This window comes from Dermacentor silvarum, chromosome 11 (genome assembly GCF_013339745.2).
Source record: "Dermacentor silvarum isolate Dsil-2018 chromosome 11, BIME_Dsil_1.4, whole genome shotgun sequence".
Lineage (NCBI taxonomy): Eukaryota > Metazoa > Arthropoda > Arachnida > Ixodida > Ixodidae > Dermacentor > Dermacentor silvarum.
Window position 1 is genome coordinate 63,789,683 of NC_051164.1, and position 12,616 is coordinate 63,802,298.

At 46.6% G+C, this 12,616-nt stretch overlaps 1 protein-coding gene across 2 annotated transcripts in view; it reads right to left on the minus strand.

Moving 5' to 3' along the window:
* Positions 1–12,616, minus strand: part of LOC119433876 (inactive pancreatic lipase-related protein 1) — a 96,335-nt gene that overhangs the window by 45,375 nt on the left and 38,344 nt on the right. For both annotated transcript variants that reach the window (XM_037701158.2, XM_037701157.2), the window contains exon 2: positions 4,253–4,536. In XM_037701158.2, coding sequence (XP_037557086.1) covers positions 4,253–4,536 — 284 coding nt within the window. The remainder of the gene's footprint in view (positions 1–4,252; positions 4,537–12,616) is intronic.

Below are 12,616 nucleotides of genomic sequence, written 5' to 3' on the forward strand. Positions count from 1 at the left end.
TTCGGGGCTTATGACTAGGGTCACGCTCCACTTCTGACTACTTGCGTTATCTGTTCAAAATTCTCCTCCGCTGTTGATTTAGTTCTTGCAGATTTCTCGAGAACGCTTATCTTCAATTTCTCACATTATTGGATACTTCGTCGTGTGCCTCCGGTGATTTGCAATCTTTGGGCGCGCAAAATGCGTGAACTATCTACTGTGCACCGACGCCATGGTCAAAGCCTTGAGAGCGGTTCATCCAGCCCTGAAACTGGGCGGTTTAGCCGAATAAGTTACACAAAGAACGGCCTCGATCGCGCCGCTCGTTACACTTCAAGTCCCTCGATATAGCTTTCAACGATATCCATCAGCTGAGACGAGGGTGTTTATTTTGCATAAGCCGCCGCTGTTAGTTCGAGCCAGATGCATCAATAATCGACTGTGAAAAGATCAATATTTGCTCGCCTAACTTGGCGCTAAAAGAGAGTCGGAGACGAAGTCAAGGCGAGGTCGGCAGCGGGCAAACATCGGTATACTGGTTTACTGAGAAGACGAGAGCAAACAGGCACCTACACAGAGAAGGACAGACAAAAGGGTCGTCTAGTCCATTCAACTATATATAGTTTTTTGGAAGAAAGGCATGTTTAAAGACGTCTGCTCCAGCACATATGGATTAACCATCCCTCTGTTGTCTATAGACAACAGAGGGATGGTTAATGTGTGGTGAAGTCCCAGCCGGTGTTCCGAGATACAGAGTGGAATTCAAGTTTAGTCCTATTCTAAGCAGATATACCGTCGGCAGCTATACGCACCTTTCTAAGCAACGCCTCTGTAAGTCACTCTATTCAGGTGTCGATAAAGTATACATAACGTTGATAATCTGTTCTTTGCTTAAATAAGTTCAGTACGACACGCTATACCGACCTTCGGAGAAAGTTGTATGTTCCTCCGGCGTGGTGTCACGTCGTTAAGAAAACGGGACGATGTCAGATTCCAGGCCGCATTTCTTGCACTGTCCACTATATCGCGGTCAGGCGCGTGCGCTCATGCGTGAGTGCTCTCGTGTGCTCCTTTGTTCTCCACTAAGGAAAAAAAAATGAACGATTGTCTCATTTACTGATAATGTTACACCGAATGCGGCGCCGTACCGAAAAGGGAAGTAGTGCGAAGCGGGAGCAGCCCACAGCGCGACTTCACGGAAAGTAATGTTGTACATGCTTCAAAGCCAATTTTGTATTCTACGCGGTCCAATGAGCGCGTGTCATTCTTGCATTAAAATTTATTGTGGGGTTTCCCGTGCCAAAACCACGATGTTCGCGTCGTATAGCAGGTAGAGGGCGCGAGGGCGCTTTTAGATAGAGGGCGCGAGCGGCTTGCATACGCAAGAACTAGGTGCCACGGTACTGCGCATGCGCAGACACCTACTTAGTTGTCTGCGCATGCGCTGTGCCGTGGCACCTAGTTGTTGGCGGCGGGTGTGTGAATTTTTGAATGTGTGAAACACGCTGGCGGATGTGTGATTTTATTGCGATAGCAATTATATGGACACTCCAAAGCAGATTTCTGCCGTCGGCGTCGCCGTCGTCGTCGCCGTCGCCGTGAGGTTCCGTATGACGTCAATGGAGATGAAATCGTCGCCGCGCGCCGCCGAACGCTGTATGTGCGACTGAAAGGGCGCGAGGGACGCGCGCTTTCACGGGGAGTGAACGAACGGCGGAGAACAAACGCGCGTTCTGTGCCGTGCTCCCTTAAGGGCTGCAGAAGTAGGCGTCTCTTTCCTCCTTTACAATCACCATATATGTAGAGCAAACGCGCCTTCTTCTGACGCACGAAGGGCGTGGGGGGAGGGGGAGGGAAGGGAGGCGACGTTGAGCTGCGGCACCAAGTGCCTATTTATATCAGAGGCTCCGGAAACAGTCACCAACGCAGCACGCAATTTGTGCGAACGCGGGCAAAACGCCGACGGCGTCGACAACAGTTCTGCGTGTTGCCGGTGCTGCTGCATGTCCAAGTTTATACAGCTGATAAAGCTACTATAGCTCTCTACAAATTTGCTATCGCAATTGATGCTTCGCCTTTCAGGTGAAACTGCGACAACTTTTTTGTATTTGTTTTTTTTTTATCCTCGAGGAAAACTGTGCATCGCGAAGGGCCGGCAACGCAGACAGTCCAGTCCTTATGTAGCAGCGGTGCGTGAACTTGGCCACACAGATTCAGTCCATTCATCGATATGCCAGTCACTATATCTTTGCCGCCAACTACTGCGCATATCCTCCCTCTACCGTTGCACATTTTGCAGCATAAATGGAGCACAGTGCGTTAGCGAACACCCAGTTGCATTTTCGACAGCTGCTCACAGGCTGAAGCGGTAATAGTTTCGTATTCGGGCGCTCTCACTGAGGCAACGTGTGGCGCGCCGCCGAAAGCGCCATCTCGTTTCTCTAACGCAAACTGTCTCGCGAAAAGGGTCTCTTGAAACGAAGCTTTTTTTTTTCTTTTCTTGCTTCTTTCCCCGCGCTTAGCGGAGGCTGGCTGTTGGCTGCTGTCTTGCAGAGTACACAACAACTTGGACCACTGGGTATGCGCCATTGAGCATGCGTCCGAATAGACAGGTTATGGTATGTGCATCTGCATGGGCGTGTGGCACCGAGTGTATATATATATATATATATATATATATATATATATATATATATATATATAGCTAATAGCTGGCTCCGTATAGCTCTCTACAAGTTTGCTATCGCAATTGATGCTTCGCCTTTCAGGTGAAACTGCGACAACTTTTTTCGTCACGGCGCAGATTCGCCAAGGTCACCGGAAGGTCACCTCCAACATAGACACCTAAGGCTTTCGCCTTAAAATAGATCACGCTTTTCTGCATTGCTTGGAAAGGGTTTATTTCTAGGAGCGCTCCAGTATGTCTCCCTGTCATTGTGATCCAGATAGAATACTAGCCTGTATGTACTTTCGGTACCATATTGTTTTCTAGATCAATGTAAGTAGAACACAGGATGTCACATAACAACATGATGTTGTTATGTGACATCCTGTGTCACATAACTGTCAGTGCTCGACCTTTCGGGCGAAAGTGGCGACACATTTACAGACGCTGTGGTCTCTCAAATGAATCGATGAGGAAAACGACTGGTCGAACATTAGTGCCAAAGCAATTGCTGAAGAGTACATGACTGGTACGCTTCATGACCGCACCAAACGCTCTGGCATCCTATCAAGCGTTCTTCAAATTTTTATGTGGCTTTCTTGCAGCCGAGAATTTTGCTCTGACATAGTCGAAAAGGAGCATCAATAGGTTATGCCTTTTAAGCTAATACGCTATCTACGATCGCAGGAAGTATTTTTTTCGCTGAAACTTTCCCCGTTAAATGTAAGAGTTCTCATTTCACGTTCTACCGGGGATAAGTGTCTTGGAGTTCACCGTGCATAATAAAGGATTTCAGGCCTTGTCAATGCCCTTTTTCTTGCAGTAAAACATTTTGAAAACTTTACAGTCAAGGCTGGCAGTCGCTACCAAAAACAAAAGCATTTCAACAACATTTCGATTGCAATTACGTAGACGCTCTATCGAGACGCATTCGCGCCGTCGCGCTTTCACGGTTTCAAAGCATATGTGCGGTGACCACGCGTGGAAGGTTAAAAGTTCTCCAGAGGCGCGTAGTGCTTTTGGCTGCAAAAACGACAAAGCAAAGCGGAAGCATATGCACCGCCACAAACTCCGCTCAGTAGGCTTTGCCGGATCCAGGGCAGCGTTCTGGATGGCTAGGCTCGCGTTCAACCTCACCTGCTGCCATGAACATTGTGGGCACACACATTAGCGTTCCTGCTGAACAGTTGTGCGCATGCGACACATGGCGCATACACTGGTCTGAGCTGAACGAACAACAAGTAACCGGTCAAGCTAAATCCACCTAATCCTTTCCTCGGCGCTAACAAATGCCGACGCTTATCCTTCAGTCTCATCTATAGTGCACCATCGATGTGTGACGCCTGCAACGCCACCGGCGACCCTCCTTCATGCCAGCATTGTGAGACGCCTGGTAGCTGACAGGGCGCTGTTTCTTCACCACAGGGGCTGTTGCCTTTCACGCTGCGCCCGCGCCCGCTTATACAATTTATAACGCCGTCCCAAGAGATCAAGCGGAACGCTAAACCTGACTCTCACTCTCAATGCTGACAAAACATTTCAACAAACTGTAGTGTCAACTTTGCTGGTATAACGCGCGGTGTACAAGCGGCCCATTCATTCACTCACCAGTATCCACCTGAGGTATCCGTGCTCGAGGTATCCGTGAATGATGAACATGGTGGGCCTCGTGCTGTCGAACTTCGAGTCGGCGAAGCTGTCGGCGTCGCCCGATTTGAGACGCTGGTAGTACTCGTTGTTACGGCGCGTGCGCAGGAAGAACTGCACGTTGAGCGTTTCCGGCGGAAGTGGGAACAGGTTCAGGGGCCGCTGGATGGACAGGAACGGCTCGCCAACAGAGAAGCAGCCGTACTTGCCGTAACACCGGGTCAGACTGTTGCCGCTTGGGGGCGCTGCGAGAGAGAAAGTAAATAAGCCGGAGTCAACAAAAAAGATGGTAATAGAAACCGAGACGGTAAAGTTAATGCAAACAATGGAGACAAGCAAGAAATTCATGGAGTTTTACGAAAATGGCAAGCAAGAAATCGGGAATGAAAATTTGCACGATAACACAAGTGGCAGCGGCTTGCTGTTTAAGGCCCGAGCGGGCTGACCTAGGGGAAAAAATAGAAAAAGATGAAAAAAACAGGAGGAAATATTCGCAACATGATGAGGCATGCATGCTGTTACTGAAACAGAAAAATTTGAAGACGACTCATCACGTTGTAATAAAATTCTAAATTATTCACCCAATCAGGACCGCAGAGAACGTGGACTTTCCAGAAGCGCTGGGTTTTATAGCTGAGGGAAGTATTAACTGGTCAGTGGTCGAGATAATAAATTCAAGATCAGAGTATTGGTAGGAAAAAAAAAGCAGAGAAGAGACTGATTTTTTTAGAGGCATAGGTAAATACTGAAGAGAAATTAAAGATGGGCAAAATGCTAGACGTCAATAGATAACTAGTAAAACCTGATTAGTTCAAGCAGGCTAGGTGAATATCTGTTGCCACCCCGTTTCACAGCGGATATGGTCCAGAAATCATTATCAATCAAGAGAGACGTAAAATCAGAAAACAGAACAGACAGACTAAATAGACATGTTACTTTTTATGGTAATAAATTTCTCCAAGGTCTGATGGTTTGTTAACAAGTGCCACGGAACTTATTTTGGTCAAATACACGCAGCAACGTAAATCAACGTGAGGCAGCGCTCCCCGTCTCAACCCGTCCTCCAGCACCGGTCTACGAGCAGCCGGATTACAAGGGCACGTGATTACAAGAACCGGGGACGACCCAATACAACAAGAGACGTCTTGTTCTATTTATATCGTCCCCCACTATTTTTCTTGATGACAAGGTGGCGCCTGTCACCACCCCGATACAAAGGGGCAGTATCTATCTATCTATCTATCTATCTATCTATCTATCTATCTATCTATCTATCTATCTATCTATCTATCTATCTATCTATCTATCTATCTATCTCTATCTATCTATCTATCTATCTATCTATCTATCTATCTATCTATCTATCTATCTATCTATCTATCTATCTATCTATCTATCTATCTATCTATCTATCTATCTATTTTGACCAATAACTAGGTGCCAAGCGTTTCATTTCATAGCACATCCTGTCGCGTGCAATCAGCTATCTATAGAGCATTTTGGTCAACAAGTCAGTTACTCGGCGTCACGCTTGTAGAAACACGCTAATGGGGAAAATCGTTATCGACGAAGTCGAGTCTAAAACGTGTCGTATGGAAACGAGAATCTTTGGCAGGTATCACTGTCGCATCCCGAATCTTTGAGGCTGTAACGATGGAAAACTCCGCCAAGCTTTAGGCTTAAAAAAAAAGACAGAAAGAAAAAAAAAAGACAGAAAGTGGGATGCACTGGCTTACTCCGTCTATTTCTCATCGGTCCCAAACTTTTTAACATCATACCGAGCCATCGGTATAGATATAAAAGTGACATGTTTGGTATTCTGCAATTTGTAATCTGCAAGCCTATAGCTCAAGTTGATAGTTTATTTAGTATCCCTCTCCAGCTCGCGACTGATGTAGCATGAACGATGTCTTCTCCTGGCTAGGTGCAGTAGTTTCTTGAAGTTCGGATCTTATTGCAATGGCAGTTTCACGGACTCTCGAGCCGCGTTTCCGCCGTCGCCGTCGCCGTGTTGTCACGGTATCGACGGCACACGTGCGGGGAGCTCTAGTGCTTCGGCCTTGGGACTAAACTGGCAATTTTTGTCATGGCGTGATGGCGACCACATTCGTATTCAGAAAAAAGGTATAAAAATAAAAGAAAGACAAAGTAAACTATGTGTAGGTGACGTTAATACCATGTACAATGACGTCTACTCCGTTTAGCTCAGCCGTACAAGAGGGCCGCCCTAAAAAAATTACAAATAGGACAAAGATGAGGAATAAAAGTGGAGATGCATTTGACGTATGATTCAGAGAAAGAGCGAAAGAAATGCTATCTTTAATGAAACGCTGCATATGTTTGCCTGGCCGACAGCCTGGCATACTATAACATACAAAGTGATCACACAAATGCCCAAATGGTACGTGATCCGCACACATGCACACGCACGCAAACGGCTAATATGGGCCTTTCGTTCTCGAAACCACTAGAAGCACTCACGCTGCACGCCAGTTCAGCGAAAGTTCGAGCAAGTATACACTGTATTAAAGTTGTTTAAAAGAAATGACGCAAGGAGAAAAACTTGTAATGCGTTCACAAACAATTCATACACAGTTCATTGTGTGCATCCTTGTAATCTCACCTTGTAGTCGCTTTACAAAACAATACTGTTGTTTTGAAACTTTTGCCCATCATTTTGGGTGCACGTTATATAACCTTCCAGCGCCCGCCGATCTACTTTTCTGTCTCGCTTCCAACCGCGCGAAAATCATGCGTCAGTTCGATACTTCGGTTCGTCGTTCCCTGCTTGTACGGCGCGAAATCGAGGGCAAATGCTGAGCTCGTTGGCATCATTTATTAGACGTTGTTGCATAACGCTTTCCGATTGTGCTCGACTTTAAGCAGCGCAATTAACGCAGAAAACAAAAAATACGTGAAAAAAGGGGTTACACAAACTGCGAAGAACGTTTCATCGCTGCTCCAAATCTCTCTCTACATCCACGTTCATCGCTGCTTCAGCTTTCGCAGGGGCAATAATTACTTCCCTTCTGCGGACAACTGCGCGAGCGAGTGATGATCGCTTCGTGATACTCGCTTCCGTGATAATCCCTTCTCGTGCTCTTCGTGCACGGAACTGTAGACTTTGTAACACTTGTACTTTCGGTAGCACGTTCGCTGTTCGAGCCAGAGATTTCCGCGCCACCATTCGGCATTCTCCAAAAAAGCAGGTCGCACGGCAGCCGCCGTTCAATGAACGTCCCGTACTAATCCCAAGCCTGTTAATTGAAGCTTATAGACAGCGACGTCGTCCACGCCCCCAACTTTCCGTCGATCGCTGGGGCCGTCTCTCGGGCAAAGGCAGCACCTGCTGCTGTCCTTGAATTCACGTACAGCTCCGTCTTATCTCGCCGACCATCTGGCCGTTCGATCTCGGGCACGTTCCTCTGGCCATGTACTAGCTGCCCACTATACGGAAATTTCTGCCCCGTCTGGTCTGGCGATAGCGAGCGCTCGTGCGATCACGTCTGCCCTAGTTCGTCGGTAACGTCATCCACGAGAGAGTCGAGGGGGGGGGGGGGGGGGGGGGACTATAGAGCGTGGCAGCATATAGAGAGATGACGGTGGGGGGCGTCTTAGCTCCCCACGACTGTGCACTTTTAGATAGTGTTTCTTTCCATGTGCGTCTCGTTTTATAATTCGTAACACTACGTGATATATGGAGGCTTCCGTCCCTGCTGACGGGTCGAGCTGCCGGAGCCAGACGACGTTCTGTTGGCGATCGCACGGGCTCTACTCGAAAGAGTCTTTGTCATTTGTCTTTTTTTTTCGGTACACCGAATCTCATTGTCTGGGAATTCTGTCAGTTGCCACACTTTCTTCTTTTCTTTTTCTTTCTTTTTTTTTTGCGGACAGCTGCACTGTAAACCGATTTACACCCTTAAGGGTCGTTAGGGGTACATTAATAAATTCATCATCATCATCAGCCTATATTTATGTCCACTGCAGGACGAAGGCCTCTCCCTGCGATCTCCAATTACCCCTGTCTTGCGCTAGCTGATTTCAACTTGCGCCTGCAAATTTCTTAACTTCATCACCTCACCTAGTTGTCTGCCGTCCTCGACTACGTTTCCCTCACCTTGTTATCCATTCTGTCACTCTAATGGTCCACCGGTTATCCATCCTACGCATTGCATGGTCTATCCAGCTCCATTTTTTCCCTCTTAATGTCGACTAGCATATCGGCTATCATGAATAAATTAATAGGGTGCAAATCGTTTTACAGTGTACTAGAGTCTATCGCCGAGTGTCTCCTTGACTGAAATAATAATAGTAATAATACCAATAATAATAATAATAATCGTCGCCGTCTTGTCGCCGCCGTCGTCATCATCATCATCATTACCGTCATTACACAAGAAGGATCATTCAGAAGTGTGTGATTAAATCAACTGTATAAGAAGCAAGGGCCAGTTGTAATCCATACAGTTTTTGCATTGCAAAAAGAAAAAAAGAAACAAAAATCACACACAATCGCGGCATAAAGCGGGCAGACAGAATACTTTAGGATTGTAACAAAAATGAAACTAAATTAGATTAGGTCTTACTGAGAAGTGTTCAAAATATGTTTTTTTTTTCATAGCAACATGGAGGTTGGGATTACATTTGACATCAACAGGGAGGTTGCCGGAAATGATGTCGGAGGTTGAAATCAGCGCCGCTGCAATTCATTTCGGAGGCCCGCGGAACGTATAAGTCGTTGTGACGTCATTGTCATCATCGGGAAACTCAGCGCTGTTTTGGGATGCACTTACGCATAGCTATCTTTTCGATATGACCGCCTGCAATTTCTTGTTATATGCTGTACTGATGAGCTATAGTGGACACGTTTCGTTTGCGCAAACATTTGAGTCTTCTCTGACTGACGTTTGTGTAGGTCGGCAAGAAAACCGAAGCACGCTCGAAGGAGAATGAATTAGCGAGAACAGGCATCGCTTGAACTAGCGATCAAACTGCGCTGAATACGCCATGTCGCTAAACATGCTGTAATTCTGAAGCCCATGGTGAGCTTTAACATTAACATGGTGAGCTTTAGCATTACTTTAACAAAGCAGTTCATATTGAATGCTCCATCAAGGCAGCATTATTTTTTTCATTATCTTGATTACCACTTTCTTCAATTACGTTTTTATTTTGTTCTTTTGTTGCAAAACAGAATTGGAGTCGCGGAATTATTTTTTATCTTATTTCTTTACATTAACCCATTAATAGACTATAACAGCAGTTTACTCCCTTTGGGGTGTACTTTCTTTTACCGGGCGTGCAGAGTTCAAGGAAAGGAAAGGCACACAAGATAGATGAGGATCATTAATTGTTGGGGGATAAACATACGCCCCAAAGGGTGTAAACTGTTTTTCGAGTGGGCTAGCTACCATGGGGAGAAGAAACTCTGTTGTACTGGTTGTGCCTTGGTGTCACGTTTACCAAGTCAGGCTCGTTTCTCATCAGATGGGATCGACAGTCGCACTTATGACGATTGTGGCTTGATGAAGTAATCGCACATCTTCTGTGCATCTGCTCGCGTTACAGTGAAGAGACCCAGTTGCTGGATACCGCGTTAGAGGCACTGGATACAGCCGGCCACTGTCAGGACAGAATATACTGTATATAGGACAGCGGTCACAATGGACATTCGTGCTAAAGGCAAACCAGATAACTATTTATTTCGCTTCCTGCGCTCTGTACACGCCTGCAAGATAGGCCTGCCTGTCTGTGTGTCGCCTGAGAATCTCTCGTGCTCCGATTTGTTGCGCTTCATCTTAATTCCTCCTTTCCTATCTCTTTGAATTCCTATCCTCCCGTGCATGCAGGTATAGCTGGTTAACCTGGCTGCCTTTCTTCCATTTCTATCTTCCTCTCTCACTTCACTTCATTTTATTTACTTAGACTCCGTGTATACGGGTATCACACAACGTGCGGGTATACAACGTATATAGTTATATTCAAGAACTTACCACACGAAAAAAAAAAAAAAGAAAGAAGTTGTGCTACATGTTGAACAAACTATCCTTATTTCTTTCTCTCTCTCTCGCAAAGTAGTGCTTGAGTCTGCATCTATACTCTTTTTCGTTCCGTTATGTCTGCGCTATAATGTTATCACAATCCTCCGCCAAACTGACCCAGAAGCGCGCGATTTTACACTCTCCCAAAGGAACCACGTCCGAGCCTATAGATCACGCCGTTAACGGCACGCTTTAGCAAACGCGGAAAACCCCCAACTCGCGTCGTATAATGACTTAGACTCGGCGGCGTTCGAGTTTAAGCCGGCGTATTACTATTCTATACGTGGTTAGACGGCGCACTATATACCGGGAAGATCTCTCGCGGCCTGGCAGTTGAGTGCACGTCGTTTTCTTTCGAGTATACCAATTGAAGTGTAGACACACACCCAACTTTCCATATCCCGATAGCGACTGCGATAGCCGGGTCGACGTGATCGCCGCTCTCTCGCATCGTCCTTCGCGAACGCTCGCGTTCGAAGCAGTTTGCGCTAAGCTACTGTTAAAAGACAACGCCTCTGCGGAAAGTACCGTTGATGGCCGAGGGCCGGGTTTTTACGTCCGATAATGAATGCGGCTCGCTATCGGACGGCCGCTAATGCGCGTGGCGCTCCCGCCAATAACGTGTAATATATACGTGCACGTTAACCCGTTCGGAGCAGCGCGTATGAAGGGTCATAATGCGCATGCGGGTCACGACAGGAGTATACGGCACCAGGAAAACCCCGTCGACCGGTCGCGAAATCCAGAGTCCTGCCTCGTTTCCCATTCGCCATTGCATGTTTGTCTGCACTGGCCTGCTAACACTCTGCGCTGGGGAAAGGGTAAAATGATAAGCGATGGTGATGATGAAGGGAGCGGTAAAATGTTCATTAGGCACCGTGGTGAAGCGCGCTGCTCGTGGCGTGCACTGAGGAACGCGGACACGAGTGACAAGTGAAAGTACCGACGACACGGACAAAAGGAAGCTCGAATTAACAAATGTTTGTTTTAACAACCGCCTTTTCTGACAACTGACGAACTATAACCGCTACGTGTGTCCGCGTCCCCCACAAGTAGCCCGGTTTATCATGAAGTAGCTCCGGATGTAGCATTCTACCTTAATATGTAGTTTGTTTCAGCAAACACTTTCAAAAATTTTTAAAGTTTGGCCGTAGCAGATAGCACAATTCTAGGTCATGAGCTGGTCTACTCCAAGAGGCGGACATTACTTGCACAAAAAAATCAAATGCATAATCGACTAATTAACAAAAATTCGCCAAGTACGTTTTTAACTAATTACCTTATTTATGGCCCATATTGAAATTTACAAATTCTAGCCGTGGAGTTCGCAAGTCTGATCCACTTGGAATGAATTCTCAGGATGACTCCAGTTTCGAGATATTAATTCCCGAACTTTGCGGAGAAATGCATTGGCGTTCCAGTTCCTTTCTTCACAAAACGTCGTTTTCTGCGTTGAAGCACGAGCGTAACTGCACCTGGAATAATGCCTAGTGAAATTCTCGCACTTTTAGGGGAACCTTAAGTAGCGAAGTGTCCAAGCGGGGCTGTCTGAACGGTTGTGCAATTAAGTGGCGAATGGCCGAGATGTATTTGGTCTGATGAACAGTGTTTATAAGGAAATGTGGCTGGTGGTGAAATCTACGTTGGCGTACTGTACGAGAATTTTCCGTGTGCAGTAGTTAGTTTGGCATCGCACTGCGTAAAATCCCATAACTCATATGTGCCCGCTCTTACTGCCATTCAAATTATGAAAAGACCTACATTGCGCGAAAATCAAAACCGACGGTTTGCAAAAACGACATCTCCGATGGTTCCGTTTCAGTTTCCAGCTGGCGCAGTAGTCCTGTATGCGCTTTTGACGCTCAACGACGGATTCTTCAAGCTCAACTCAGCATGTTAGATAGCAGAGTGCTCTCAGAGGAAAAGATTCTGGGACCATGGCCTATACGCATTCTTGCATGCGAAAGGCCACAAAAGCTCTTCTTCACTTCTTGAATTAGACTGGACTGTATCAGCGCTTGTGACAGTGGACCTTCCTCTGCGACTGACTGTGTGAATGACTGACTCTTTTTTATATTCTCGCTCCTTATCTATTCTTTCCCCTTCCCTCTCTCCAAGCGTAGGGCAGCCAACCGGGCACGTCCTTGGTTAACCTCCCTACCTTTCCCTTCTAGTTTCTCTCTCTCTCTCTCTGGGTTTCCGAAGTTCTTGTTTGCAAATGGTGGCACCATCAGTTTCTAACGGCTCATTAGCCGTTACGTTCAAGGACGCGCACGCTTGTTGG